The following is a 27,912-nucleotide window of genomic DNA, read 5'->3' as shown; positions in this document are numbered from 1 at the left end:
AGAAAACTGCCTTAACCAAATACTCTCCTCCGACGGAAGCCATGAAAAACCGGAATTGAAAGGAAGGCAAGGCCAAATTTGCAGCTGGTTTCCTTTGCCAAGAATGATGCACTAGGGCACCGCCTATTTGTAGGGTGCGGCCATCCGAATGGGGGCTGCCTCTGCAGAGCTTACTTGAGGCTATCAACAGTTCTGCATTAGCGCCTTCCTTTGAGCTCGTCGTCCGGGTTACTGAGGTCCCCTAGCGGCTGGCAGAGGAAGCCTGAACCATCTAAATTTGATAGTAAATGCAGAGACCACAAGAGGAGGAGGGTGGGAACCACCTCTATCCTTAATCCATCAGGCTCACGACCTTCTTCTTCCCTGCCCCTCTCCCCCATTTATCAGTAGGAAGCTGTGATAAGTGGGTTGTGAAGAAACAGGGGCCTGAACTAGGGAGATGATAGCGAGAATGTAAAGAAGAAGTAAATCTTAGTTCTTTCAAACTTTCGTAAATGAGGCCTAATTTTCTTTAGATGCCACTTTTCAATTGAAGAGTTACCTGTAAGAGAAAGGGGATTGTAAAAATAATTGGGAGCTGTCATTTTGGACAAGATATTTAAAACCCTACTGTCAATCTTCCATCCTAAGTGACCCCATCCCTCTGAAAGGAAATGCCTTCCTTATGCCTCCTGAATAGGCAAAACAAAACAAAAAACTGTTTCTTGAAAACTGTTTCTTTTGCTCCCCGAGACACAAGGGCCATTGTCTTTCTGCCTTTGGCCCCAATGATCTCGACAGGACGTCCAGGACCTGGAGCCCAGATGGGGAAAGGTGGGGGGGGGGGGGAAGTTGACTGGCACTCGAGGCAATTTAAAGGAACCTGGGGGTGGGCAGGGCTCATCCAGGCTTTGGTTTTACCCCTCTTGCGCTGTTACTTGCAATCTCACTACTTCTATCCTAAATAGCAAAGAAATGACAAGCAAGCCATTGAACTTAATTAGGGGTACATAATAAAGTGACAAGGTTCTCTCTAAGTGCTCTTCTCTGACCCCTTCCCCGCCGCCCCTGGACCATTAGAGTCTGAGGTTCCCGCGCAGGGGAAGATGATCCCACAGAGGGCACTGAAGTCTAGGATGCTTTTGGGTCTGTGTGTGCGTGTGAAATAGGACTGTCTTCGGCCCGGCTGAGTCTCTTTACCTCATTTCTAGCCTTTTAGGTCAAGTGTGGCGTCAACCCAGCTGTGCTGCCGCTGGGCTGGACGCCTGGCCCCCGACTAGAGCGAACCTGCAGAGGCTCAGCTCTAGGGTACGAACAGGTGGGCTCGAGGCGCCGAGGCGGCGGGGACGGCGCCCGCCGCGCGGACTGGACCGCCGGGACCCAGGTGCGGGAGGGGCTTGTGCAGCCCGCGCGGGGGCTGGAGGACTTGACAGATCGCAGGAAAATAAAACAAAAAACAAAAACAAAACCCACCGACTTCCCCACGTTCCTCTGCAAAAAATCGTGGGTGGAGTCGAGAAGGGGGCGATAGAGTAGAATTCCGCAAGGCCGCCTCCGCCCGCCCACCCAGTGCCCGCGAAGCGAGGAGCGTCCCCCTGGGCCCCGCCCCGCCCCACTTCGGGCCCCGAGCGGAGGTCGAGGCGAAGAAGCGAGCGACTTGTTCCACTCGAGCTTCTCGAGTACTCGGCTTTGCTCTTCAGTAGTAAACAAAGTGTCGCCGCCGCCTCCACGCTGGTTTGCCTCCTAGCAATCAAAACACTGAGAGGGCGAGAGACTCACAGAAATACTTGAGAATTACCAGAAAATAATAACAGAGATCCAAAAAAAAAAAAAAGAGAGAGAGAGAGAGAGAGAGAGAGAGAGAGAGAGAGAGAAAGAGAGAGAGTGTGTGAAAGAGAAAAACATCCCACTACCCCCCACCAAACCACTGCCGCCTCCCGGGTGGAAAAGCGGCCCCCGCCCAGGCGGGCGACCACTGGCTGCCTGGGCGGCGGCGCCGCGCGCTCATTGGTCGCGTGCGCTGTCAGTCAGGGGCGGGCCGGCGCGCGCGCCGCCGCGGGCGGGGGGCGGCGGCAGATCCCGTAAGTCGGGCGGCAGCATAGTCGCTGCAGCAGCCGCCGCCGCCGCCACATTCAACAGGCAGCAGCGCCGCGGTCGCGCCGCCGGGAGAGCGAGCGGCCCGCGGCGTCCGTCCTCCTTCGGTCCGCAGGCCCTGTCAGCAGGAGTTCGGCGCCGACTGCTGCCCGACCCGGCGACTCTGGCCTGCAGTCCTGCCGGTGCAGCGAATCTGGAAGAGCCTAGATGTTGATGGACCCGCGAAGTTAAGTTCTGGGCTCGCGCTACTACTCCGCCGCGCCTTCCTCCCGGTTTTCGTCGGCTCGAGGCGCCGACCTCGCCCCCCCAAATCTCGGACCGGCTCTTCGCGCCCTCTCCCCCTTGGCTCCCTGTGCTGCTCTCGACCCTTTGGCTCTCCCGCGGTTGGGGGAGGGGTGGGGGTCACCATGGCCGAAGCGCCCCAGGTGGTGGAGATCGACCCGGACTTCGAGCCGCTGCCCCGGCCGCGCTCGTGCACCTGGCCGCTGCCCAGGCCGGAGTTTAGCCAGTCCAACTCGGCCACCTCCAGCCCGGCGCCGTCGGGCGGCGCGGCAGCGAACCCCGACGCCGCCGCGGGCCTGCCCTCGGCCTCGGCGGCCGCTGTCAACGCCGACTTCATGAGCAACCTGAGCCTGCTGGAGGAGAGCGGGGACTTCCAGCAGGCGCCCGGGTCCGTGGCGGCGGCCGCAGCGGCGGCGGCGGCGGCAGCGGTGGCGGCGGCGGCGGCCGCAGCTGCCGCCACCGGGGGGCTGTGCGGGGACTTCCAGGGCCCGGAGGCGGGCTGCTTGCACCCGGCGCCGCCGCAGCCCCCGCCGCCCGGGCCGCTGTCTCAGCACCCGCCGGTGCCCCCAGCCGCCGCCGGCCCCCTTGCAGGGCAGCCGAGAAAGAGCAGCTCGTCCCGCCGCAACGCTTGGGGCAACCTGTCCTATGCCGACCTCATCACCAAGGCCATCGAGAGCTCAGCCGAGAAGCGGCTCACGCTGTCGCAGATCTACGAGTGGATGGTCAAGAGCGTGCCCTATTTCAAGGATAAGGGTGACAGCAACAGCTCCGCGGGCTGGAAGGTGAGTGGCCTCGGGACGCACAGCCGGACTGGGAGGGGGCGCGGGGACTCTGCCTCCACCTGAGGTCGTGGTGAGGCAGATGAGAGGGCGGCTGTGGAAGTTTGCTTGGGCTGAAAGTGCAGGGCACGCGGGCAGCGCGTGCAGGGAAAGCTCGAGAAGTGGCAGATGTGAGTGGTGGGCTTGCCCAGGACCTGTCGGGGGACAGGAATAAGTGTGTGTGCGCGCGCTCAAGTGAGAGTTGGAGCGGGACGGGGAAAAGGGGCTCATTTGGGAATTAGGGAGTGAAAAAAAGTAACGGCAAGAAGTGGACATAAGAGCGAGCCGAAAAGTTCACCGCCAGTGGAAGGAGGAAGGGGTTTACTGGGAGCTGCTCCCCCACGGCCGGCGAGGACTCTTGTCACCGCTTCTTTTACTCCAGGACCTTTAGGGGGTGAGGGCGGCTCCTCTCCGTCGCCGCGACGCGCGTTCCCCCAGCCTTGGGCTGCGCCGAAGAGCCGTTTCCGCCGCACTGGGCGGAGGAGGGCGCCGGGAGGCTCATCGGGGGCCCCGCCGCCGGGGGACCGATCTGTAGGTGGAAGGGACAGGTCGCGAGTCGGCCCTTGGCAGCGCAGTTTTTGGAGGCCGGTGTGCATTTTGCTTTGTTTTGATTTTACCCGAAGTGGCCTCGAGTGCAGGGGGTCGGGCGCGACGAGCCCGAGGTAGTGCATCCGACACGTGCGAAGAGACGGCCACCGCCTGCGGAGCGCGGGCGCCGGGCCGCGCCGGGCGAGCTAAAGTTCAAGTGTGACCCTCGGCGGGGGCGGAGGCGGCAGCGGGAGCTGCGACGGCGAGGGAGGGGCCGCAGGCGTAGGAAGAGAGCGTCTTTAAAGGGCCAGCGCGCTGGGGCGGTGCGCGGTTCCTGGCCCGGCCGCGGGGCTGCGAGGCCAGTACTTCTCTACGCAGGGAAGTGTCCCCAAACTTGGCCTCGCCCATGGTCTGAGGCTTTTACATAGGCACGGGGAGGCTGCCTTGGGTGACCAGAGCTGGGGATGTGTGTACCTTCTTTCTCACTTTGCCGCCTCATTGTTACCGAGCGTGGAGGTACAGATCCCAGAGGCAGGCAGGGGGCTTTGTGACAAGTGTTTTCGGGGAGTCGGAGTGGAGGTGCGCATCAAAGCAGTTTGTAGGGCCGTCCTGCCACAAGAGAGGACCGTAGATGAGGGGCCTCTGGTCCTTTTTGTCTTTCAGAGAGGGAGACCCGGAGAGACGCAGGATGGGGGCAGGTACTTCCCTACTAGGAGACTGAGAAGACCCCGGGGCTCTCAGGAGGAGAGGCTGTGGGGAGGCCTCCCGGGGGTGCATTCTCCTTTGGCCTTCTGAAGATGACAGTTTCTCGCTGTCCCAGGTGGAGGGATCGATGTGAAAGTTTAGTGGAGAACTTCCTCACTCCTCGGAACTTCTTCCTCACCCCTAATCCTGACTGTACAGCCTAATAAAGATTGATCTTTGCTGCGCAATTGGTTACTCCACGGTTGTTTTACATACACTGTCATGCCTGTGGTTAATGTGTGTCAAAAAGGTTAAGATACTCCTAACGTATTGAGGTTCCTGGAGAAGGAGCCAGGATATTATTTTTTCCAAAGTGTGTTTTAGAGTAAACGTACCACTTAATAATGTCATTACTAGGCGTTAACATGTTATTTTACCAAGTGTTTCAGAAAGGTACAGTGCTTTCTTTTAAGCTTGATATGTATTCTTTTAAGTCACAAAATCAAGATTGTCTGCCAAATCCAATTTTACTTAACATTTGAATTTAAGACCTGACTTGCTCTTCTATCAACCCTACTTGAGCTATTTATTTATAAAGCGTTTGCCATTTAAAAAAAAAAAAAAAAACACAAGTTTTTCAAAGTACGGTGTGTACTTACACCATTCTTTTAGGTCCTTGGAAATGGATACAATCTACTTCAGCTTGCTGGAGTGCCTTTCTTCAAAGATGGAGAAGGGCGATGTTTGGGATTATTTTTAGTTTTGCCTCTCATATGGCCTTAAATCAGATTATTCTTCTTAAACTAGGAATACAACCCAAACTTTCAAGTTAAAAACAAAACAAAGATTCTAAGGCCAAAGCAAACCCCCAACCATTTTTATTAGGTTTTTGTTCTAATTTTTTTTTGCCAAAATGCAATTATAATTTTATTTTTAAAAATACACTTTTCAGAGCTAGAAGAGCAATTAGAATCGTTGGTATCTGTTCACAATTGGAGGCCCAGTGACTGCTCCCAGTGGCAACCAAGTGGGGCTTTGGGAGGAGCGGGCTGCCGTTCTCAAGTGAGTAAATGTTTCAGGTGTAATGAGAGTCCGTTGGTGGAAGTCAGATTACAGCAAGTGCATTTTCACTTTGAGTAAAAGGATATTTTAAGAAGAAAAGAAACAGCCTTAAGTATTATAAGTCATAACTAGTCTTTTGGTTCGAGTTTTCATAAAAATGAGTTACTTGTTAAAACCAAGTTTTTCAGATTTGAAAGACTCCCTTGATTTAAAGGTTCGTAAAAGGGAGAAATTTTACTATGACTTTTAGCTTTAAAAATCGAGTCCTAAAATGCGAATCAACCAAAACCTAACTATTTTAAAACTTAGGAGAGGCTGCTTTGGAACTAAATATTTCCTGTGATTTACTGGTGGGAATTAGATTGACCCTTTAATTAAATATAGTTGCTTGTGCTTTACTTTCTGGGGCCTGCCTGAGGATTTGAAAGTGGTTTTCATGGACGGAATAGTTGAGAAGGTGTTAAAGAGTTCATAAACTTGTAGTTCCTTAGACACTGGTTATATTTGTCAGATACTCATTTTGTATTTATAGAGATGGTACCTTACGTGTGCTTTACAGTTGTTTTAATATCGGCTATAATTATCATAAGGTTACACTCAAAGTGGAAGCTAAGACTTTTGGAAAACCCAGGATCTTTTAAACCATGTACACTATTTATAAATAGTGAAACTTCATTTCCATGACCTTTTTTTTTTTTTTTTCTTCCCCTCCCACATAGAAAGCTTTCTAGAGCTTGGGAACTAGTATTGTGAGCTCTGGTTCTGTCCACACCCCCCCCCCTCTTTTTTTTTTAATGGCAGTTTTAAGTTGACTCTTGTTTTTTGTTTTGACACTATTTGGAGCACTTCGGTTAAAAGAATGCTTTGACAAGTGAGATATCTCAGATGTTCCTTATTTTGCAATGACATTTCTTTAATTTGGCTTATGAACTGACAGTACTACTTTTTGTGTTTAAAAACTCGTATTTTGTAATTAGGGTTTGTAATCTGCAGGTGAGTTATTTAAATAGCCACAAAGTCCCTAGCACAGGGATGATAGATGCTTTCTTGCTGCAGTCACATTTGATTTAGAGAATGACCTCTTTAAAGGTGAGGCCAGCTTCTAGATTGTTACTGAAATTACCTTAAAAGAAAACCTTTTTTTTTACAGTGGGGTGAAAATGTCAATATCTGTATTTGGGGAAGGGAGCATGTGGTAAGAGAATTAAAAATGAGTAAGGGAATTATGCAGCCAAGTGTGATATCATATTTACTAAAGGCTGAAAAAGGTATGTGGGACTGACGTAACAGGTCTTATGGCTGGCATGTTTTTTTTTTTTTTTTTCAGAAATTCCAAAATTGATGTCAAGTGTGAATACCTTAATTGATAATTATAAGAATTTTATTTTTATTTTACCTGTGGATTTGTGGCAGATCCTTGGAAGAGAGTGGTGACTTCTATTTTTGACTTTTTTCAGCTTTTATTTTCTTGGGGTGGCAAACATTTGAATACTGGAAAGAAGGCATTTTTAACTCATGTAAATTTTAAAGAAGGTTAAAGTTCATTGAGACAACCCCCCCCCCCCCCCCCATTATTGAGAGTCTGTCACATTGGCAGTGGACGCAAATGTGGCTAGGATACCATGCACTGCACAGGGAATCTTTTAAGGGGACATATAAACTGGGGAGGAGGGAAAGAATACTCAGTGGTGAGTTAGAATCCCTGACAGGCTGGACATGTTCTCTCTGTCCTTGTGCCTTTTCATCCAGCCTCCTAAACTACAATTCTGTATGATTTTTCTAAGACAGCAGCTGTCTGTATTTGCCTGGAATTTCTTTGGAGAGCCTGAATTATTTGCATTTTTCTAGAACACTCTGCCCTTGGAAACTACCCAGTACCTTGGCATCATGGGAATTTAATCGGCTGGGTTTTTTTTTTTTTTTTTTCCCTGCGTGTGCAGTAACTTTGGGGCTTCCTGGAATCCTCTTGGAGAGGCAGGATAAACCCCATGGTGATTAGAGCAGTTTGTAGTTGTACTGAGCCTTGGAGCATTGAGTGAGCAAAGTGGATTTAGCCCTGCGTCTCTGCAGTTCAGCATTTGCCTCGGCCTTCTTAGTAACAGCTTGCAGAGACTTGCCTTTGCCCCATCCCCTGGGACCTTCCTTGGGTTAGATAACCACCTTTTCTTGGTGTGTACAAAATTCTGAAGTTGGTATGGACTGCTCCTCAGTTGTCAAACAGGATTGGATGAACTTGAGAAAGTGTTTCTTTTGGTGTCTGAGGGGGTGACGGTTTGTGTCCCAGTGGATATGCTGTATATAAGTGTACCGAAGCCTGGAAGAATTGTCCCTTTTGCTAATTCTTGATTAAGACTAACAGAACTCAGTGGCACATAAATTCTTTGCAGAAAATTACTGCTTGTTATTTGTGGTCTTCTAAGGAACATATGAAACAAGAAAATGGATTTTTGTACATTAGTGATTTCATATGGTTCAGTTTTTAACATCCACCCTCCTATTGGCATCCCACTCCACTCTGTCTACCTATGGTTTATAAATTTGTGGGTTAAGCACTGCAAATATTGAGGCTTGGTTTGAATTATTCTTGCCACTTGGAAAGCTTTGGGGCTGCTTTCCCTTTTTTTTTTTTTTTTTTTTTCCTCCTCTTTTTCATTCATCCTCATGTAGCTTTGACATAAGCTGTTAAAAAAAAAAAAAAAGCAAACTATTTTTGATATTGTGCCAAATAAGATTAGAAAGCTAAATCTGCAATCCCTTTCCAGTTTATTATTTGGTGAATTTTCACCTTGATGCATTATTAATATTAAATAAGGACATACATTCAATATGTGTCCTTTATTTCAGGCCATATTTATTACAAAACAAAAAAAAAAACCGAGATGGGACTGTGTGATGAGCTTCTATACCCCCGATTTTTGGTTTCTCATGATTGCTTGAGCTTGTAGTCTTTACGGTCAGAGTTCACCAAGGCTGGCAGGGGAGTGTCTAAGCCTTCCATTTTCTCAGTTTTCCGTTGACCACCCCCTCTGTAGAAATCCCTTTATTGGAGACTGGGTTACATTGGACTGTCTTCATCCCTCCCCCGCTTTCATACTGCTTTCTCCTCCAGTTGGTTCATTCATTTTTTTCTTCTGTGCTCAATCCTAAAGATAGCCTCAGGACTAGTTGTGGACTTTTTCTCTGGCTCTTTCCTAGGTAACTGACTCCATCTATTGTCCTGTGTCTCCAGTTACTTTAAAGGCCATAAGTGTCCCACTTTCACCTCAAATTGAACCTGTCTAAACCCAAGCACGCCATATTTCCTCTTACTCTCAGATAAGGTTCCCATCTTGAGTTCCCTGATTCGGTTAATAGTCTGGTTAACCTTTTCCCTAGTTTTCAGACTTGGATGCCCTTTTCAGCATATTCTTCTCATGCTTTTTGGTGCCCCCAAGTCTGTCAGCTCTTCTGTCTCAGTCTCTTGAGACATTCTTTTCACGACCTCCACTCATTCCCCTAGGTTAGGCCTCTTATTTCAGGTCCAGACCATCCTGTCCCCAGCACTTGGATCATCTTGTGCCTCTACTGCAAGTTCTGAAAATTTTGCTTAGTCTGCAAAGCTCATGTCCTTTCCACCAACTTCCAGTCTTGGTTCCTGCCTGAAGGCATTTTTGCCTTCTCTTAGTGAATGTCTGGTGATTTCTTAATTCATGTTGCTGTATATTGTAATTTGACTTTAATGTCTGCATGTTATATCATGTCCATTATATAGTAAATATGTGGTTGGGAAGAAATTTTTTCTTGACCCATGGGTCTTTTATATTTCAGCTTTCTGTGTGTTCAAAATGTGATAATGTTTTTATTAGTATTACTAAAGAACAATGATCATTTTCCACAGATGGTTACGGTATTTTTATTAATTTTTTCTATTTGTTGAATAATTATTGTATACAAGATGTCGTATTAGATGCATCTGAACGATAGAAAAATGATTCGAATGTGATCCTGTAGGCAGGTTAGGTATGGCACATAAATCAGTGTAGTTAGTCCACAGTAGAGAGGGTTCAGTGTCTTTGAGAAAAATGGAGTTCTGTGTTGGCTATTGAGGTGGACCTTGCAAATGGGATGTTAGTCTCCCAAGATTTCATTATAAAATTTTCAAATGTTCAGCAAAGTTGAAAGAATTCTACATTGAACATCTGTATACCTGCCATCTAGTTTCTACTTACTATCATTTTATTATACTTGGTTTTATCAAGTAACTATCCATTGGCATATCCACTTTTCTATATATATATTGATTTTCAAAATGATGAACTGGCATTTATAAAGGCGTGAAAATAAGGGAAGCATCAGCTTCTCTGAGTAATGGCTATATGACACACAGGAAGTTTAAAAAGTATAGGGTAGAATATCGTCAGATGGAAATTGAACTTTATATTTATTAGAACACATTTTTCTATGAAATTATATGTTTTTATAATATAAGAAGTTATGAAAATAGGGTCACATTTTTAGTTTTAAAAATTCAATTTTGTAGAAATGTTCCTGTGAATATAGAAACCCATGGAATGCAAGTAAAGCCAGTGTACTGCATTGGGTTTAAAATTTACATGCAGAATTTGATAATGGAACATGGCACATATTACATAATTGACTTAACATGAAGAGTAGGTATTTCCAAAATATTTAGCTTTTTGCTTGGTCTGTTCCTTAAAACTAACCTTCAGGGGCGCCAGGATGGGCCGTGGATGGAGCATGCAACTCTTGATCTCTGATCTCTGGGTGGTGAATTCTGGTGAATTTGAGCCTCACCTTGGGGGTAGAGTTTACTTAAAAAGACAAATAAACAACAAAACCTAACCTTCATACTGTCCTGTCCTGGGAGCAGAGTGATTTAAATAAAGATGGGTCATTGTTGAGCATAATTCTTGTGTTTTTGAAAAAACAGAAATTTCTTTTTTTTTTTTTAGATCATTATTTGAAATATTTTGAAGAACCTTTATACCATTTTCCATAATGGCTGCACCAGTTTACATTTGCACCAAAAGTGCATTAGGTTTCCCTGAAAAAAGAGAAATTCTAAAGTTGGAGTCAGCAATCTCAAAAATATACTTAGGGCAATCATGAAGAAAATTTATATTGGCTTAAAAAGATGCTTTCAGATTTAAATGTCAGTTCTAATATTGCATTAGCTAAATCCTAGAAATCCTCGATAGCTTTCTCATTGTAGTTTGTCTTTACTCACTAACCTTGTATAGGAATGAATGTTATAATGAGATTGTTCAGTGGATCCAGAGGAAGTTAAATCTGGATAGGCTAAACCCAAAACTGATGTCAGGCCGATATATAACTGAATGCATTCCAAATACTTGTGAGTGAGCCTGGCTAGCTCATGGAGAACCAAAAGATTTATGTAATAGAAACTGTACTGTGGCATAGCAAAAAGGCACAGATACAGATCTTTAAGCTTATTGGCCATGTTAGAAATAACAAGTGTTGGAGAAATGTAGAAAGCTATTTTGCTAGTATGTACATATTTGTGGTAGCAGACAGTATCATTTAGAAGGTGTCTTACTTTGGGGAGCCGGGGACAGGGAAACAAAAACAGATGAAGAAAGAGCTCACTTGGAGGAATTATTAAATTTGTAAGTTACCTAACACATGGACAAAGTAGCTTTCACAGCACACCAGGATATCATGCTTGTGTGATTGCTAGTGATCAGAAGCACTAGGAAACAGTATGTAATTGGCCAGTCTGATTTTTTCCCACTGTTAATGTTTGTGGATCCAGTGAGGTTCAGAATTGCCACTCATCTTTGAGAGATATGTAAAACATCTTCATCCGATAACTTATGTCTTATCTTAGTTCTGATTTTGAAGGGGAGAAGTGTAGGCTTATTCCTAGGCTTCTCTCCTGGGAGGAGAGGCAGAGTCAATTTGTAGATCTGTGGGAGGACCGGTCATTTTTTCTAAGGTAGCCTGTCCCCTGTGGACACAACGTCACATGGGTTCTTCAGTTCTTAGGGCTGGTGGGTGGCACATCTGTCTTAGAAGAGACACCTCTAAAGCCTGTGCTGCATTGGTCTGCACCGCAGCACCTGTGACCTGGGATGTGCTGTTACCTCTGACAACCCACGCTCCTCTTACACACTGCTGCTGGGCAAAGACACGAAGTCTCAAGACTGCCACCTTTTTGAGTGTGACCTGGTTCCAACATCTCTAATGTGGATCCTTGAGACCTAACAAAATCTTACTCTGCCTTAACTTTTCGCCTTAGATGATATTGGTCTTAAGTTACAGAAGTGACCCTCATGCTAAATCCTGTGACCTTGAAGGGTGTGGAGCTGCTGCTTAACTCCCCTGAGTAAAGCAGTGCTGTTATGTGAAAGAGGGTGGGAAGAGAGTGTGGCCCGTTTTCTTTTTGTGTGATTAAACACATTTCTTGGATAAATAGATTTTTCTCAATCGCCATTCCTCGCAGATCTGGAAAATGGGTCATGGTTTTGTGAATGTCTTATATTAGAGATTCGATATGCAGCAGAGTTGGAAAAAAATGTTTTTCTCTTTACAACCCTGATCCTGAAGTTGTTCTAGAACTGCTTTCGCGTGGCTGGTGAGAGGCCTCCTGTTACTGGTTTGCTGAGCTAACAGTTTGAAAGGAGCTAAGCAAACCTGACATCAGGAAGGGAGGGGAGGGGACCTCCGTGGCTGCATTTATTTTATAACTGCAGTAGGAAAGTCTCGAAGAGCATGATTAACCCTCTGAGTCTTGTTTGGGTTCTAGCCAAGAGAGAAGGTCTAATGGAGGAAGGAGGAAGATGAGAACCAGCTTGGATTATGTGGGAAGATAAAGATCTTTTTCGGTATCTCTCAAATAGTTATTTGAGGCCCAGAGGCATTTAACTTTGCCTCCTCAGTTCCTCCCCAGCCCCCATAGTAGTTTTCCTTTTGCTTTTAGTAGACTCTGTGCCCACCGTGGGGCTTGGACTCCCAAACCCTAGATCACGAGTGACATACTATATTGACTGACTCAGTCAGGTGCCCCCAGCTTTCCTTTTTTAACTTAGAAAATTAGTGCTTTTCCTCTACCAGTTCCATACCCCAGGAGCTTGCCATGCAGGTGTCTTGAGGGAAGACCCATCTTGTCTAGGTGAGAAATCCCTGCATACAGAATGGGAGGGTCTTTATCTTTTCAGTGGTGGTGAGGGTAACTGGGAAAAGAAAAGGGCTTACTCTACATTCCGTATTTGAAAAGAAATGTATTTGGATTTCAAATGTAATTTGGAGAGTGAAATTATAATGAATTACATAATTCCTAGGCTTGTAAATATTACATGTCCTTCAAAGCTTGAAAACAAAATAACCACATAAATATTTGGGAATGGTCTATACAAGTAAATATCAAATACCTCAGATAGTTCGTTTGCTTGGAAGCAAGGTCAAAGGAAATGGTTTGCATATGGTTTAGCTAGAGGCTCTTATTTTGGCAGATTCTTGAGGTAGTGACAGTCAAATGTGGATTTTATTGTACTATTTTGACATAAGAGGAATTTTTTTCCTGTTGTTCTCATATAACCTTAAGTGTAGGTTGCATCAGGATAAATGCATCAAGATAGTACCTTCAGTCATCCTAATTTTGTATCAGAGATGACGTAGTTTCTTGAGTTTGTGATATGTAATTTGGAGAATCATCAATTTGTCCCACCAGTGAGGGTTCAGCGTCAGTTTCAGCCCACCATACTGTGACTGAATGTAGGAGAACCCTCCTACTTTAAGGCAAGCGTTATATCACCTGTCTGCATCTGGAGACCTCTTTCCCTTTCTCTCACCCTGCAGGGCCAGCTCTGAAGGGGGGAGGGGGAGAGGCTGAGAGGAACTTGCCGAACTTGTAAATATCACTAAGGTTGTTTGTGTACTGGGTACCAAGCTGGTTGCATTTCTCTAAACTTGAATGTAAACCTTTTCTCTCTGGATGGGTAGATATGCATGCCGTCATGAAATTTACATGCAATGAATGTGAAAGCTTCCTGTGGGCCATCCTGCTGAGAGAATTTTATGTAACCTGTGCAACTTGAATTGGTCTCTCCTTCAACCTTTTAGAATTTAACTTTCTATTTTTAGTGTCCCATTATTACATTTGCATACATTGAATGTGAAAGATTCCTATACTTTCTTCTGTTACCTGTGTGCCCCAACTGGTTTCTTGAACCTCTTAGAGTTCATGAAATAGAATTAATTATATAGGGTCTAGATTTATATTTATTTTGTATTTGTATTAAGACACGGGCTTTCAGATTATTTTTTTGTTGCTGTTGTTAACACTGATCTTAAACACAGTATTTGATGGGTTTACATTTTAGAAGAGCTCACCAAATGGTTTTTATTGCTTTTTTTGTTCTCTTCTGAAGTACTTAGGACAATTAAAAAATTAATGCTAAGGAAATTTTTTAGGGTTAAAAATTCCTGTAATGAGGTGTGTTTTGATGTGATTTGCATCATCTTTTTTGCCTCTATAATGGATACTTCGCCAGCTGTGATCACTCTGCTTTGTAGTAGCACTGTAATATATCCCTGTATTCCCGGGATGTTTTCTGTAAGGTGCTTTATATTTCTAGAAATGCCATTTTGATATCTTTGCTAGTTACATGGAACATACTAAAAACCAAACAAAACACCAAGATTTGGGGTTACTGAAATAGAAATTTAGAAGCATGGTTGTCACAGCTTTAAGAATTACCGTGCCCACACTTTGGTGTCTAGATGGTTCCCTGTATTTCAAGGCTAGTCCCCACGCTGTCTGTATCCATCTTTTCAGAGTTTATAGGCTGAGTTTCTCAGTGTGGTGTCTAACTCAGAAGTAAATATTCTTTGTAAAAAAATTTTTTTTAAGTTTATTTATTCTGAAGGAGAGCGTGTGCATGAGGGGCAGAGAGAGAGGGGGAGAGAGAGAATCCCAAGCAGACTCTGCACTGTCAGTGCGAGGAGGCCGATGCGGGGCTCAAACCCATGAACCCGTGAGATCATGACCTGAGTGAAAACTAAGACCAGGTGCCCCCAGAAGTAAATACTCTTGAGTCATCTTTCCAGGTTATTGAGTCTCAATAACTCAGTTGAGTTTCATTTAATAAGTAGTTTGGATATTAAAGTTTGTACCATTTCATTCCTTAGTGTGATTGCTTTATTTTTGCTTTATTTTGAGCTAAAGATGGAGAATATGGGGGAGAGACAGAATAAAATGTAGAGAATATTATATTGATACATGCGTAGCTCACATTTATGCTGATCATTTCTGCTCCACAAACTATGGGAGGTTGCATGTTTGAAAGTCAATTTCAGAATTCATTACCATTCCATTGCATGCCTTATAAATTCTATTTCTAAGAAAAAAAAAATTAAAATAATGACTTACACCATGTGATCCTGTCGAACAGCGTAAATGATTTTGGGTTATATCAAGTGCTGAATGTATTCATAGAAAGGCCCTGCTTAATTTCTTTTGTGATGAAATTATGTAGACCTTTTAATCAAAGACAGACTGTTGATGGCCATGGTTCTTAGACTAACCATGACTTCCGCCTGTGTTTATATAAAAGGCAAGAAGAGAAAAAGGAAAACACATTCAATCACGGAAGTCAAGAGCTGAGATCATTCTACTGGGATTGACAGCTCAGGGCTTCCAATTAAGCCTCATTCACACTTTCCACCCCCATTTGTGTTTCAAATAACTTTTAAAGAGGACTGGGAGGAAGAAGTAAAGAAGTCCAAGCATAAAATGAAAACTAAACATCTCAGATTCTAAAGTAATGCATCAGAGGGATTCCTTTCCTGTCTAAATTCTTTGTGATCCTTAACTGTGAATATACCCCTGGGATTTGAAATGGCGAGCCCTCCCTTTAGTCACATGCCCTGTTAAGCATGTTTCTGAGGAGGCTTGCCTAGACTGTTTCAGGGACTCACTTAAAACAAAATGACATTGAATTTTATCAAGCAAACTTTTCAGTCCGGGACTTGCCTTTTGCACAAAATCTCATCTCTCCTGGTGAGGTCTCCCTGCTCCCTGGGGCTGCTGTTGTGTTACTCTGGCCTGAAACAAGTTGGCGGCCACTTTGCTGCAGACCCGCACGGGGCCCACAGGTAAGAGTCATAAGAGCATCGACTTGTTAGACCACACCAGTTTTGCAGATGAACTGAAATGTCATCAGGACAGCCTTCCTGTGTGGGCATAAAAACTTTTGAATTTAATGCCTTTTCCGACTTTCATCAGGTCATAGCTTTTGGATTTATAGTTACTCTTTCTGGCTATAAATATATTAATAGTATTTTTCTTTGGCCAAATATGGGGCATGACCCTTGACATCCTGCCTGGCCATGCCTGGGAATTTGACATCCTTCAATTTGGATAGAATTCCCTTGCTTTGTTTCCTGTGATAGTGTAGGGAGTACACATTTTGGCTCTTTCAACCAGAGGTAGAGGAAGACAGGAAAAAAATAAAATAAAATTGGAACACACAAAGAGGGTATTAATTATCTCTGTTGGGTGTGGTTCAACACTGGCATGTTTCTGTAGGAGCCTGAGCCTACAAAATAATTTAGCTAGTGCAGAATATTAAGAAAATACTATAATGATACTTAGTTTTATTTTCTGTGATCTGGGTCTAATTTTTGAATTGTTTGACATGTTAGGGTCTTTGAACTCTTGCATTTAAGTACACATGGTAGAAAGAAAATGTGACTTTTTGTGATGCTTTTATGTCCTAAGTATGCCATTGACAGCACAGAAAGCTGCAAAAAAGAACATACGTGAACTTCTCCTGAGTCAGGGAATGTTTTGCTCTTACTAAGTTTACAAATGTGTGATTGTGTACTGAATCACCAGGAGTCAGAACCACCATCAGAAATGATCCCCAGTGAATTGTCATCAGATTCAAATGTCTTAAAAGTTTGATGAGGTGGAGAGAAATGTGGAAGCCAGAGTTTTGCAGTGTTTACCTTTTGAGAGTGACAAAAGTTAGCTTTTGCCTTAACTGCTTTAAACAGAAAATCACCATCTATTAATGACCACCCCCCTCATTTTAATAGGTTTATTTTTTGTTCATTAATTTTCTCATTTCTCATCTGACGCTGATAGCTGGGGTAGATTAGTTAAAAACGTGGCTTGGAGGGAGTCTCTCTGATCTGTTCTCAGTTATTCCCTAAGTGAAGAATGCCACATAGTCTGCTGAGCTTCTGAGGGTACAGATCTAAATGACTTATATTAAAAGTGTCTTTTTGATCATCCCCTACTCCCCCTCCATACTTTGTCATTTCTTCTTCGGTTTCTTTCTCATTTTCAGCCCCCTGGTTTATTCAATTTGAATAAATTTCTCCAACCGATTAATGTAAATCAGGTGAAAAGTTTCTTCAGAGGTTATTGCTGGTTACCGGTGCAGTTTTACTTTATCACCACAACCCTATTGTATTAACTACTGCCATTGGCAATGGTCTCTAAATTATTAATAGATACAATCCCATTCACAGGGATTTACAAGTAGATTTAATGTCTCACATTGTGTAGAAGTTACCTTAAACTGTTTGTATTCCCATTTATTTCCTTGTTGTTGAGTTTGGGTTTGGGCCTTCAAGTTTATTAAACTTTGTGTACCAGAAGGCATGATGAATCATGGAGTATCATTTATTTATTTAACTCTATTTTTAAGTATAATCTCAAAATTTAAAACTACCACCTGATATGGAAGCCTCTGCTTGGCCATTGCGAGATACTTGAGAATCTGTTGCTTCCCACATTGCTGTAAAGTTTATTTCTATATTGACCCCGTGTGTTCGCCTGTAATTCCCCCTTCTCCTGCCCCCTGGCTTGCTTCTGGTTCTGGTTTTGGGAGTCACCTGGAATTGGCTCAGTTTGTTTCCTCTTCAGGTATGCGAAGCCAGTTTCTACAGCTAACCAGTATTCTTTTCCCGGCTAACCGGTTTTAACTCTTTAATCAACCTTTCAGAGGACTTAGATTTCTATGTGTTGACAAAACACAGAATCCCAAACCTGGTTTTTCTTTTTTTTTTTAACAATTTTTTTTTTTTTTTAACATTTATTCATTTTTGAGAGACAGAGCACAAGCGGGGAGGGGCAGAGAGAGAGGGAGACACAGACTCTGAAGCAGGCTCCAGGCTCTGAGCTGTCAGCACAGAGCCCGACGTGGGCTGGAACTCAGGAACCTCCAGATCGTGACCTGAGCCTAAGTTGGATGGTTAACCGACTGAGCCACCCAGGCGCCCCAAACCAAACCTGGTTTTTCTGTTATGGATGGGGAGTGACCAGTGGAGTACACAGTGGGGTCGGGTCGGTCGTGCCCTTGTCCAGGGACACTGTGCTTCTTGAAAGGTGGCCTGAGAAAACCTGTCCTAGTTTCTGGATGCTGTGTCACCCTTTGACACAGAAGAGCTGTGAAAGAGCGTAGGGCCATAGGGGCCTGTGCTGATTCTAAGCAGTTTCTGGAGGATGGTAGTATTGTGCTTTACGGGAGCAAGTTCCACATTAAGCAACACCCATAGAGAAGAGAGTAACTGAGGGGAGTAAGCTAAATGGAAACAACTTTGTGTATTTTCGTCTTTAAGCTAAAAAAACCTGTGAGTATGTGTTTGTCTTAAAAGATATTTTTACTAACCTTAGTTTGTGCTGGTAAATAGACAAGGGGGGAAGGAAACAGCTTCTCCCTGCATAAGATAGTCTGGATGTATAGACGTAAATTTCCACTGAATCTGCACCATCAGATCCATCCCATTATGTGATGTATAGTTAACCTATATTTGACTTTTGGGAAGAGAGAACCGTACCAAGGGATAAGATGAGTAATTATAGCCATATCAGTGTTAATTCTAGGTGCCTTTTATTTTCAAGTAATCTCTGTAACCCAGTGTGGGGCCTAAACTCCTCACCTCCAGATCAAGACTTGCATGCTCTTTTGACTAAGCCAGCCAGGCGCCCCTCTAGGTGCATGTTGTCATCACTTGTTTTCACTGAACTAAAAGTGTATCTTCATGCTGTTCAGTGGCGAATCTCGAACTCTGTAGGCATAATCAGGCTTAGCAGATTTTGTAGTCTTTCCGCTCCATCTGTGTTAAACGTGGAAATTATTGACTTGGTGATGGGTGGTGTTGGCTGACGTCACATTCTGACATGTCTCTACATTACCATAGTCTCTACGTTAGTAAAAGGAGTTAAAAATCTCAGGATTGCATGGTTTTTGTGCCTTGATGAGGATGATCAGAGATGCCATCCCTGTGTTCTGGGTGAATAATTCCATAGACATTTTATCTGTTGGTTACAGAGATTTGACTCTGTCAGTCCAGGCTTATGGAGCTGGGTTCTCCAGCTCCTGTACACCGCTTGGGAAGTGTCTGAGCCAACCCTGCATGTGTGACCTGGTACATGCTTTGGGACCCACGCACAACTTACATCAACCTCATTGGATTGGGTACTCATCCTCTTTCTGTTTTCTCATTGCCCTCTCTCCCTTCGTCATCATCTCCCCAATACCTCCTACCATTTTTCTTCCTGTTCAGAGCAGTAAAATCCCTGCTCTCCTTGTCAGTCTACGTGGAAACTTGGCCTACTTACCTGGCTTCCTTTGGGCTGAGCTGAGATGGGAAAGGAAGACTAGTCCTGTCTTGATCGCAAAATGTTGGGGATGTGTGTTTCAGTTTCCTTCTGCCTCGGTTTTCCCACCTGTAATTTTGGACAGTGATAATTGGCCAGCCAGTGCTAGTGTCTACAAAACTTGCTTGGAGATCTTCGGTTAGATATATTTTCTAACACCCCTGGGAAGATGTTCTTAGATCACCAGCATGTTTGAGAACTGATTCTCATCAGAATTCCCTCTAACATTGGCTTTTTATATTGCCTTCGTGAGCCTCTCCCAGGTTTGTGATTTTGCAGTAAATATTAGGATCCCTGGATTCTGTTTTTAGATTGGTAACCAGATAATTCATATTTAGATAAGTCACATCACTGCTCTATTAACTTCTTGATCTGTAAAGTGGGGTTGGTGATACCAAATGGAGGTGTTCAGAGCAGGAGCTATATAATTATGCGGTATCACACATTTTAGCATTAGCCAAAATTCTTGGCCTTAAAATTCAAAGTAGCTAAGCATCTGGGGCTTTCATATTTTTATTTATGGGCTTGGATTATGTAGAATATTTTGAGATAAAAAGCACAGATCAGAACCAAAGAGAGAGCCAAAATACCTATCTTTCCTAATAATGCTGTAACAGGTTTGATAGGGACATTCTGAAAGACTTGTTTTGTGTTTTGGAAGAGCTTCTGATAGCATGGGAAAATACCCAGCAACATGGGAAAGCAGAATATAAAATTGTATGTAAACTGATCTGACTGTATGATATATCTTTCAGTTTCAGATCATGTGAAATATCTGGAAGGAAATATATCCAGATGTTAATGGTGGGTCGTATTTGGATTGTATAAATATAAGTAATTCATTTTTTATTTTATTTTTTAAAAATTTTTTAAATATTTATTTTTGAGAGAGAGAGAGACAGACAGAGCACGAGTGGGGGAGGAGCAGAGAGAGAGGGAGACACAGAATCTGAAACAGGCTCCTGGCTCCGAGCTGTCAGCACAGAGTCCAACGCGGGGCTCAAACTCACAAACTATGAGGTCGTGACCTGAGCGGAAGCCAGATGCTCAACCAACTGAGCCACCCAGGCGCCCCTATTTTTTCTTTATTTTTGACTGACTTTTCACATTTTCTCAGATATATATTTTTTTTAATTTTTCTTTTTTTTTTTAACGTTTATTTATTTTTGAGACAGAGAGAGACAGAGCATGAACAGGGGAGGGGCAGAGAGAGGGAGACACAGAATCTGAAACAGGCTCCAGGCTCTGAGCTGTCAGCACAGAGCCCGATGCGGGGCTCGAACTCACGGACCATGAGATCATGACCTGAGCCGAAGTCGGACGCTTAACCGACCAAGCCACCCAGGCGCCCCAGACTTTTCACATTTTAAGCAACAAACACATTAGAAGCATTTAAAGTTTTTGAAATGAAAATGAACTTTGTGGTTTTCCATTCCTATTTGAGAGAGAATATTGGATTAAAGCAAGTGTTGATTAGTTATACTGTTTTTTTTTTTAATTTTTTAAATGTTTGTTTATGTTTGAGAGAGAGAGTACGAGCAGGGGAGGGGCAGAGAGAGAGGGATACAGAATCTGAAGCAGGCTCCAGACTCTTGAGCTATCAGCACAGAGCCCGATGTGGGGCTCAAACCCACGCACTGCAAGATCATGACCTGAGCCAAAGTCGGACACTTACCCGACTGAGCTACCCAGGCGCCCCTGATTAGTTACACTATTATAGGGAGGAGAAGAGGGCTGGAATTAGACTTTATGTTTATTACTTAATTACATAAACATACCAGGTAGGTATTGTTGCTATCTCCATTTTTTAATTATTATTTTTTAAAGTTTTTATTTATTCATCGAGGCAATCACTATACCTAGCATGGGCTCGAACTCGTAGCCATGATCGAGTTGCATGCTCCTTGGGTTGAGCCAACCAGGTGCTCCTCTATCCCCAGTCCTTAGATTAGGAAGCTGAGGCACAAAGTTAATTTGCCCAATGTCACATAATAAGTGGTGGAACCAAGAGGTCAGTGGGTTATTATTGCAGATCTCAGGTTCTTAACCACTTCACTGTACTACATCAGAGAGCATGATTACCTTTGGAATCTTGGAGGAAAAAACTAGGACTTCAATTTAAAGTTGGAAATACAAAGGCAGAATAAAATTAATGGATAAATGATAAGTTAATTAACAGAATCTAAACGGTTAATGCACATACTGGCAGTCCCAAGACAAATTCTGTCGGCCCATCCAACTAGTTAACTAGATTCTTAAAGATGACAAAGTACGTTGATATAGAAAACCTTTGGGCTAGTGGATTTTCTGTACCTCTGAGGAGAGGAGGGAGTGCATTTGTAGTGATGATTAATGAGTGGTCGGGAGGGGCTGACCAAGTGACCTAGACATGGCTTACGGTATGGCCAAAAGGAGTTGCCCCGTGTTCTCAGTATGTGGATGAGTGGACTCCATCTAGTCTCTCGTACTATGGGCTCTGTAACTCCCTCCACACACTGCTTAGGAAGAAAAGTACTTCCTTTCACAGGGAGATAGACTTGGCTTGCTGATGCTCTTTGGTTGACAAATAGAACAAATACCCATTTGGACAAAAAAAAAAAAAAAAAAAAAGACTGCTCTTGGTGTGAGCTTAAGCTTCAGAAAGATTATTGTGTCCTCATTTAAGGGGCAAGGATGAGGTAAAGTTCTTAATTAAGCTGTCATCCAAACTTTGCTAAGTGCTGGTTAGTCTTCTTACCATTTGGCTGTATCTCCATTGCATGGGTAGGAAACTAAGGCCAAGGAAGGCCTTGTGCTTGCTCCAGAACATCCTCCTGGCATTGTAGGAGTTGCAGAATGCCAAACCTGCCCTTCTTGCTAGATCATCAGTTGGCCTGTATAACTCCTGGGATTTCCCTTGTTTAGAGAAAGTCTTTTGGTTTTGTTTTGCAAGATGCATGGAGAGAGTAGCGTGGTTCAGAGGCAGTGATAGTCTGGGCTTCAGAGTCAGGTGCTACTTACTTGTTTTTGGATCCTGCTTTCAAAGAGTGTTCGTTCCTATATAGCCCTTGAGAAATCATGTCAGCCTACAGCGATTCTTTCTTTGAACTGCTTTTGTATGTTCCTTGTATGAAGTGGTGGCATTTTAGATTTTCCTGAACAAATAGTTCATAATAGGTGGACAGGATTTGTGCCAATTTAGCATGAGATTATGTAGAAGATGATTAATATTTTTTTTATTAAAGTGATATGTGTTTAAGTTAAAGGGCTCCTTTGGGTCAATAAGTAATGTTTAGAACCTTGAGTCTTGTCACCAGATTTATTCAATCTTGTTGAACTTAGAACTTTGGACAAGTTAATACCTAGGTATAGGTTTCTTCATCTCTAAAATGAGAAGAATACTTCCTGGGATGGCTGTGAGGGCCAAGAGATTGGGGTTGCTGCATAAGACAGAGGGTGCTGTCTCCCGTGTCCTCCATCCATTTTATTTGCAGAGATTTTTCAGGTAGAAGGCAGAAAGGAAAAAAATTGTAAGTATTTCTACATTCTTATACAAAAGTCTAGGCCAGTGGTTCTCAACTGGGGAGGATTTTGCCCCCCTGCCCCAGGCACATTTGGCAATTGGGGAAACACTTTTGGTTGTCAGAATGGGGTGGGAGGGGGTCACTACTGGCCTACAGAGGAGAAAGGCCAGGGTTGCTGCTGAACATTCAGCAGTGCTAAGGACAGCCCCCAGCAGAATGATCTGGCCTCAAATGCCAGTACTGCTGAGGCTGAGAAACCCTGCTCTGTGCAAAATTACCTTATATATTTCTCTTGGACTAAAATCCCCTTATTTGTTGATTACTAAGTGACTGCAAAACTTAGACTGGCATGAATATAGAGTTTGCCTCAATTTTTCTCATCATTGTCTCTAAGAGGGCAAGAGTTTTCTCAGGACACTTGCTGTCCTCTGAGATCTTAGGTCCCCCAGATGTATATTAGCAAAGCGCTCATCCCAGGCCCAGTCCTCAACGCCTTCACGGAATGGGCATTGCTCACACTGTGCTTCCTTCCTCCTCCCACGTGACCTCTTTTGCCACCTCCTTTATGAAGCTTTTTTTGATTTCCTCCAGTTGAATGGGATCTCTCTCTTTCCTTGGATTCCTCATAACAGGTGTGCTTTCTCATGGAATTTCTGTATTTGTCTCTTGCTTCCTGTGTATCATCTGACTGCGAGAGCTCTTTGGGGCAGAATTCTTCCCTTCTCTTTCCTGGTCCTGGGAAACACCTGAGTATAGTTCCTCACACATAAGGGGGCATGAAAACAGACATTTGGAAAATAACACATTACATTTTCTCTTTATTTTAATGTTTGTTTGTTTAGTTTTTTAAAAAAAATTTTTAAAGTTTATTTATTTTGAGAGAGACAGAGACAGCATGAGTGGGGGAGGGTCGGGGGGGCAGGAAGGAATCCCAAGTGGGCTCCACAGTGCCAGCAAAGAGCCCAATGCGGGACTCGAACCCATGAATTGTGAGATCATGACCTGAGCTTAAATCAAGAGTTGGACTCTTAACTAACAGAGCTATCCAGGCGCCCCACATTACATTTTTCTTGGTGAGGATATGAAAACTATTTTTATTCTTTCATGTGATGAGTTCCTCATATTACTTTAATATTCCTCTGTAAGTTATATGATGATGATGATGTCATCATCAGAGGTTCTCATCTGGCTTCACATGGTTTTCTAGAGCAGCCGTTTAAATTATTAGGTCCTTAAATTACCAGGTTCACTGTTGTTATTGTATTAACCTAACCTAATCCATACGATTTCTTAAATTTAGAAAGGAAGAGAGAATCCCAGTCCTTTCTGCCACCGAACTGTGCTGGTAGAAGAACAAGTTTCAAGAATTAAAAAGCAAAAAATACAGTTAAAGTAGGCAGACATACCGCTATTAATGAAGTAGGTGGACTGGTGGTAAAAACGTGTATTGTAACTTGGAAATGAGTCTAAAGTGCTTCAGAATTTTAGACTTGCCTGTAATTGATTGATAGAGAAACAAAATATTTCTGAAATTCTGTAGTATTGGTTATCTAAACCACAGATTTAAGTTATTCTCATAAAGTTAATAGTTGCTGAGAAGTCAGTATACCTGAGGGGCCAAGAGCTTGGGTTTTGCCGGTCACACTGCCTGGGTCAAATCCTGCCTTTTGTACTTAACAGCTTTGTCACTTGAGCAACCCACCTCACTGTGTTGTAGTTTTCTCATCTGAAAAATGCGACTAGCGATTCTCTTAGAAGTTGTGAGAATTCCTTAAAATACGGACTGTTCAGTGCAGTATTTGGCATGGAGGAAGTTTTATAAACGGTTGCTATTATCATTACTTCAGCATAGAACAGTTCATGGAAGGCCGAAAATAGGAAGGAGATTGACATTTTTTGAGTTGGGTAAAATTTGACAGATGGGAAGACTCAAGTCAAGGGTAAAATCCCCGCGTGGACCTGTTGTAAGCGTTTATACTGGCATCAGCCGCCATTGCATAAGACCACAGCTACAAGGCAAGCTGCTGTCTGTCTGATTTTTGAATCCAGTCTTTCTCCACTTGTGAAGTTCTCAATCTGTATGCCTCAGTTTCCTCATCTATAAGCTGGGATAATAATGATAGAGGGTTGTTGGGAGAACTAGTTAATTCATTTGAAGTGCTTGAAGAATAGTGCCTGGTACATTTTCTGGACTCAAGAAATGCCGTTGTTTCTGATTGTTTAAGAGATGTGTTGTTTATTCAGCTTCTACTTGGTGCCAGATACAGTGCTAGGATTGTTGTAGAGATGTTCTTTTGTTCTCATGGCAACCGTTCCAAGTGAGTACTATCACCAGGAGACTCAGACAGTTAGAAGAACTTGCCCAAGATTGTATAGCTTGTGGCAGTTGTAAATGGGTTTAACTGACCCACCCGATGTTTTTGTTTTTGTTTTTGTTTTTGTTTTATTTGAGTAATCTCTATACCCAATGTGGGGCTCAAACTCACACCCCAAGGTTAACAAGAGTCTTCCAACTGAATAGCCAGGTGCCTCCACCCCTCTGATGTTTAACTGACATTTTGCACAGACATGTGCTACTTTGGTCCTGAGATGCATATACTGGGTGGGTCCTTGGGAGGGGGCAGTAGTTGGGACATCCCGGTGGCCAGGACCACTCACACCCCTGAGAGTGGGTAAGGTAAACCCCCAGTGGAGGGTGAAAGATTGGCAGCCATCGTCCTCATCAGAGGGTGTGGCTGATGGCCAGAGGCCCTTCCTGGAGGAGGCGCCCGGCCCTGCCCAATTGTGGAGGGCAGTGAGAGAAATAGAGTTAAAGCGGTTACCCAGACATTACATCTTCTAAATTGTCCTTGGTTTACAAATACTCTGTCAGATTGTCATAAAAATATTTTCATGACAGTTTTAACAGGGTATTTGTTCAAGGATTATAATAAACCTGATTACAGAAATGTCAGTAGTGTTTGATGAGCAGATTATGAAGCTGAGTAGAAAACTGGATTGTGGTGATTTCTTTTTTCTTTTTAAATGGCCTCGGTGGTGTATAAAAATACGTTTTCCTTGTTCCCATGGGTTGCAGAATTAAACTATAAATTAAGTCTTTAAATGTTGCCCTTTTGTATTAAAGCAACTTTTATTAGAAACTTAATTGAATTTTTTGTAAATATTAGAAGGAGCTTATAGTGTAATGGTTCTCCAGAGCTGCAGATACTTGGTAGCCTACAGAAAAGTTTTATCATCTTTAATTTACTCCTTTCTTCCTAGGAGGAATTGTGGAAACAGTGAAATGCGAACCACTCTTTTCCTAAACTTTTTTTTTTTGTTGTTGTTGTTAGTTAACATGGCATTAGGCTTTATGGTTTCTTGATTGAAGGCTCTTGTAAGCATTTCTGATGTCTAACACTTCATTTCAGGCAGATAGAACAACACCAGGTGACCCATAAGGTAGATGATTTATATACTTAATTGGTTATGGTTCATGAATGTTGTGAGTTAGGTTTAGAGGCTTAGATTTTAGTGAATGGTGCTAAATTCACTATGAATTTGTAGAGGTTTCTTCTATTCTAGAAATTAAGACCAAAGCCACTTTTCTTAGTAATACTAGAATGTACATTTTCTTTGCAGCTTCTTAGGTTTATGTTCAGTTTATTGAATGTCAGACTGCTCATTTATTAATGTCTAAGTGAGATTTGTTATTACCTATGTGACAAGACAATTATATGTGCACATATGTGGTTGTATAAACACGAACTAGTTAAATTGTGGAGTCTTCTCCTGCAGATTACTCCCAACGTGGACCAAGGCTTTGTGATGTCATTGGGAAAACTCTGAGGGGACTTTGTCCTGGGTAGTTTTATTAGAAAAGTGGAGCTTTTCTACATTTTGCTGTCAAATCATATAGCTGGTACATCCAGCCTTGTTATCCTGTCCCATACCTATCTCTCATGTGGGCAAATAGTTTGATGTTGAAGAGCTATTGTCAAATCCTAGATTGTAAAGGAAACTTTTCCTAATTAAGTCTCCAATCTTAATACAGTGAGTGTTTTACTTGGTACAGTACTTTTGCAACTTTATTTTTATGACCCTAGGTGCTTGGCATAATACATACAGTAGGCATTTCCACTGATGTATATATACCCGGGCGATTGTTACCTGATTGTAAGGAGCCTTGTGAATTCTTTCCTTTTCCACTCGAGAGTTACTCTGACTTGATTTTCTTTTAGGTATGGAATGGATGGACATCCACATTCATATTTTTTCATAATAGCTTTATTGAGTTATAATCCACATAGCGTACAGTTAACCCATTTAAAGAGTACAATTCAATGATTTTTATTATATCCACAGAATTGTGTAACCATCACTATAATTAATTTTAGAACATTTTCATCACCCCCCCCCCAAAAAAAAAAAAAAACAAACTATAACCATTGCCAGTTACTTGCCTCCTACCTTCAGCCCTAAGCCACTAACTATCTGCTTTGTGTCTTTACGGACTTTGTTATTCTGGACATTTCATATAAATAGAATCATATAATATGCAACCTTTTGTGACTGGCTTTCACTTGACATAACATTTTCAAGGTTCATCCATGTTGTAGCACGTGCTAGTACCTTATTCCTTTTTACGGCCAGATAGGATTCTGTTGTAGGGATATGCTGCTTTTTATTTATCAGTTGATGGACCTTTGGGTTGTTTGCAATTTTTGATGATTATGAATAATGTTCTGTGGTCATGTACAGTTTTTTTTGTGTGTGGACACATATTTTCATTTCTCTGGGCTTGGATATATACCTAGGAGTCAGATTGCAGGGTCATTTGGTAATCCTTTTTTAATCTTTTGAGGCACTGCCAAACTTTTTTTTTTTTTTTTTTGAGAGAGCGAGAGCATGCGTGAGCTGGGGAGAGGGGCAGAGGGAAAGCGAGAATCTTAAGCAGGCTCCACACTCAGGGTGGAGCCTGATGCGGGTTCCATCCCATAACCCCTGGGATCATGACCTGAGCTGAAGTCAGGAGCCAGACGCTTGACCTACTGAGCCACCCAAGTACCTCAAGGCACCGCAAAACTTTTCCAAAATGGCTGTACCATTTTACATTCCTACAAAGAGGGTATGAGGATTCTAATTCCTCTATATCCTCGATACTTGTTACTGTGTTTCTAGCCATCCTAGTGGATATGAAGTGGTATCTCATTGTGGTTTTGTTTTCCATTTTTCTGATGGTGAATGTTGTTAAGCATCTTTTCATGTGCTTATTGCCCATTTGTATATCTTGTTTGGAGAAATGTCTATTCAGATCCTTTACCCATTTTTTTTTTTTTTTTTTTTTTTT

The 27,912-nt window shown here is 43.0% G+C and overlaps 1 protein-coding gene across 1 annotated transcript in view; it reads left to right on the top strand.

Annotated features, from left to right (window-relative positions):
• The first annotated feature begins 2,053 nt into the window (after positions 1 to 2,053).
• The window catches only part of FOXO1 (forkhead box O1), a 97,322-nt gene continuing 71,463 nt past the window's right edge, over positions 2,054 to 27,912 (top strand). Inside the window, exon 1 of the mRNA XM_049646855.1 lies at positions 2,054 to 3,137. Within this exon, the coding sequence (XP_049502812.1) occupies positions 2,481 to 3,137 (657 nt within the window). The 5' untranslated portion in view covers positions 2,054 to 2,480. The remainder of the gene's footprint in view (positions 3,138 to 27,912) is intronic.

Source organism: Panthera uncia (assembly GCF_023721935.1).
Source record: "Panthera uncia isolate 11264 chromosome A1 unlocalized genomic scaffold, Puncia_PCG_1.0 HiC_scaffold_16, whole genome shotgun sequence".
Taxonomy (NCBI): Eukaryota; Metazoa; Chordata; class Mammalia; order Carnivora; family Felidae; genus Panthera; species Panthera uncia.
The sequence above is the reverse complement of the archived record's forward strand: the minus strand, read 5'-3'. Positions and strand labels throughout refer to the sequence as shown.